At 53.0% G+C, this 3,689-nt stretch overlaps 1 protein-coding gene across 2 annotated transcripts in view; it reads right to left on the bottom strand.

Annotated features, from left to right (window-relative positions):
• Plekhm2 (pleckstrin homology and RUN domain containing M2) overlaps positions 1-3,689 on the bottom strand; it is a 40,544-nt gene that overhangs the window by 8,127 nt on the left and 28,728 nt on the right. For both annotated transcript variants that reach the window (XM_021159317.1, XM_021159316.2), the window contains one exon: positions 805-1,030. In XM_021159317.1, coding sequence (XP_021014976.1) covers positions 805-1,030 — 226 coding nt within the window. The remainder of the gene's footprint in view (positions 1-804; positions 1,031-3,689) is intronic.

A 3,689-nucleotide genomic window follows, 5' to 3' on the forward strand; every position in this document is an offset into this window, starting at 1 on the left:
GGGAGAGGGAGAGGGAGAGGGAGAGGGAGAGGGAGAGGGAGAATATGTGTGCCAGGCCCAGACCCTAAAGAGTAATGCTCCTGCCTCAGACAAGAAGTTATAACAGGATAAGGGGTGTCTCTTCAATTGGGTTGGAAAGTTCTCAGAGCAGGCCCCAGGGAGGTCAAAGAGCTGAGTGGCTCTGACCAGGATAGACTGTGAACGTGAGGCCAACGAAACTGCATCTTTAGGACAGGCCGATGGGGCAGAAAGAGCCCGGACAGCACTCAAACAGCAAGTGACATTGGGAACAGAGCTGGGAACTGGCCAGCCTAGTGTATAGAAAAACAGATTAGGGACAATCGCCCAGTAACTGATTAAATGCATTGACAGGGGTCATCTCCATTTGTGAGTGGGGGGCTGGCTGGGTCATAGTAATAGACCTAGTAGAGTTAATAAGCAACACAATACATAATGATAATAATAATAATAAAAAACACATACAACACCAAGGAACACCACAAGGTGTGGAGGGGTTGCTTCTTTTTATTTGTTTGCTTTGGTTTTTCGAGACAGGGTTTCTCTGTGTAGCCCTGACTGTCCTGGAACTTACTCTGTAGACCAGGCTGGCCTCGAACTCAGAGATCCGCCTGCCTCTGCCTCCCAAGTGCTGGAATTAAAGGTGTGCGCCACCACGCCCGGCTGACGGGTTGCTTCTTAAGTCTCAGAGACGTCTCCTGCCCTTGGGGGAGACTGTCTGCCCTGGACTACATAGTAAGTCCACAGACGCTCGTCCACCTTCTTCTGGGCCCGTTCCCTGCTCACCTGATAACTTCAAGCTCTGTACAAGCATCTGGCTGGTCTGGGGCCTGGGCCTCCTCCTTCTCCTGAGAGGCCGTGTGCACAGGGGTGGTGTCGGGTGATGCAGTCTCAGATTGCTCCTCATTGAAGGGGTTATGGCGCTGGGTGGGGCTCTTGGTGGATGTCTTGCTACTGGTCAGGTCTGAAGCAGTGGAGCGCGGACCACTGATGGTATCCGTGAGGTCTCCATCTGCAAGGACAAGGAGACAGGACACAGACATCCTGTCAGCCCCCAGCTGGACCCCAAAGAATGCCTATCTCAGAGGGAGGTGGCCAGGTTCCTCCCAGGGAAGCCCGACCACAGTGGCCCTAGTTGAAGAGCAGAGGCTCCAACCCACAGGACATGGAATTGATTCTTTTGGAGCCAGATGATGGGGACCCCCTCCTGTCTGTCACTGGGAACCCTTAGTCACTTAGCCGAGTTCAGTTAAGGGTCCACAATGTCAAACAGCTTCTAGGCCTAAGCCCCAGGCAGGGTGACGTTGATGCTTGCCAGGGTGGCTGGGCCCCCAGGAGGAGACAGGTTGCATACCTCCTAGGATAACCTCAGGGCCCTCTCTCCCACAAGGATTAGGGGTGCCCGGCAGCCCCTCAACACCGCTCCCTGTGGAAAGTGATACCCAAAGTCCTCTGCAAGCCCCGCTCCACCACAGACAACAGGGAACAAAGGATGCAGGATGAACAGAAGAGACAGGACATGGAAGCATGGGCTAGGGAGAGCACGGGGGAGGGACGCTGGGGAGGGGACACAGGACCCAATATGACAGATCAGGGACAACAAAATGAGATACAGAGAGGAAGGGGTACAAGGGGCTGCCCTCAAGATACTTCGGGCTCTTCAGAGGATTTTGGCTTTTCTCCCCCCCCCCCAATTCAACAGCACTCTTGGGGAACAGAGCCAGGTACCCCTCTTAGGTGAGCTGGAGGGTACTGCTTTCCAGTGAGGAGCTGTTCTATCTGCCCCACTCCAAACCCTTCTGTCCTAACTCACTGGAGCGGGTAGGCAGGGAGCATCATCATGGGTGGTCAGTACAGGGGCCATTTATCTGGTGGCAGATGGGAGTTGCCCAGGCAGAGAGCTGAGACCAGCCACTGACACAGCCTGGGTGAGGGCTAATGGCCACACACACTCTAGTTGTTGTTGCAAGCACATCTACCTGTGCAGGAGCAGGCCGGCCGGGCTTGCTGGCCTAAGATGCACTTCGTTTCTTTTTTTTTTTAAGATGTGGAATCTCACTTCTCACTATCTAGTCCTGACTGTCCTCCTGCCTCAGGAATGGTTAAACGTAACTGCAGCTCTGCCAGGGGCACACTAGCGACTCTCTTCAGCTTCCCTGAGATTGGAGCCTAGCTCTCAGAGGAAGGAAGCCATGACTTCAGACAGCTCAGAGGCTCCCACAGGGACAGAGGGCTTCTCCCCATCTCTTCCCTTTAGCACTTGGAGCTGCTTGTGGAGGGGTCATGAGAAGCCAGCATACAGACCCCAGAACACAGTGGGTGTTAAGCCTGGATGCCTAGCAATTCTATAAAGAAGCTTAAGACCACAGAACACCTTATCCAGCCCTGATCAGGGACCCAAGTTTGGAATTGCCCCCCAAGTCCTACTTTCTCTCAGGCTCCAGGTGACAGAGGGGCCTCAGCTGGCACTGTGGGCTAGGGAACTCTTCAGTGCTCAGGAACTTGGGAAGTCACTGTTGCAGAGAATCTAACTGGGCCTGCCCAGCCTGCGCAAGCTGGGGTAGTAGCTTCTAAGCAAGATCTAAGGAGGACCTAAGGGCTGCAGAGGAATGTCGGAAGGTCAGAAGGTCGGGGCTTGCCTGTCAGGTGACTAAAACAGTGTCTGGAAAGCATTAGTGGTTAGAATCAGAGGGAAAAGCCAACGCTGACATTGGACTTCAGAAGAAGCTAAAGGAGAAAAGATGTTAAGGTGGAATTCTGGATCTCTCGCTACCTGCACTCACACACACACTCCTCAGAGCTACCTTCTCAGCCGAGTGGCACAATTCACCACAGTGTTGGACCCCATGTCTCTCAAAGGTAAGGTGGTTCACACTCTACATCACATGGGAAATCAGCTCTCTCTCTCTCACTGCTCAGAGGAACCCCACCTCAGGCAAGAAGGGGTCCCCAGGGCAGGAGCTCTTTAGGAAGGGATTCTGGGACAGCCTCAGATTTATGGAGCACACATTTACGATATCAAACACAGACCATGCTCTGAGTAAGTCGTACAACCTTGGAGTATGAATTTGTCCAAACCCAGACATGGGTTGCTGGTAGAAAAATGTCTCCACAATATTGATGTTCAGTAGACAGTGAGAATCTAAGAGAACCTCCACATTGACTTATTAATGGGACAGGGCATGCTGTGCGTGTATGCAGAGGTCAGAGGATGCTATGTGTGTGCAGAGGTCAGAGGATGCTGTGCATGTGTGTATGTGTGTGCAGAGGTCAGAGGATGCTGTGCGTGTATGCAGAGGTCAGAGGATGCTGTGCATGCCTGTGTGTGTGCAGAGGTCAGAGGATGCTATGTGTGTGCAGAGGTCAGAGGATGCTGTGCATGTGTGTGTGTGCAGAGGTCAGAGGATGCTGTGCATGTGGGTGTGTGTGCAGAGGTCAGAGGATGCTGTGCATGTGTATGTGTGTGCAGAGGTCAGAGGATACTGTGCATGTGTGTATGTGTGTGCAGAGGTCAGAGGATGCTGTGCATGTGTATGTGTGTGTGTGCAGAGGTCAGAGGATGCTGTGTGTGTGTGTAGAGGTCAGAGGATGCTGTGCATGTGTGTGTGTGCAGAGGTCAGAGGATGCTGTGTGTGTGTGCAGAGGTCAGAGGATGCTGTGCATGTGTGTGC

The sequence above is a fragment of the Mus caroli genome, chromosome 4, assembly GCF_900094665.2.
Source record: "Mus caroli chromosome 4, CAROLI_EIJ_v1.1, whole genome shotgun sequence".
In the NCBI taxonomy this organism is placed as follows: Eukaryota; Metazoa; Chordata; class Mammalia; order Rodentia; family Muridae; genus Mus; species Mus caroli.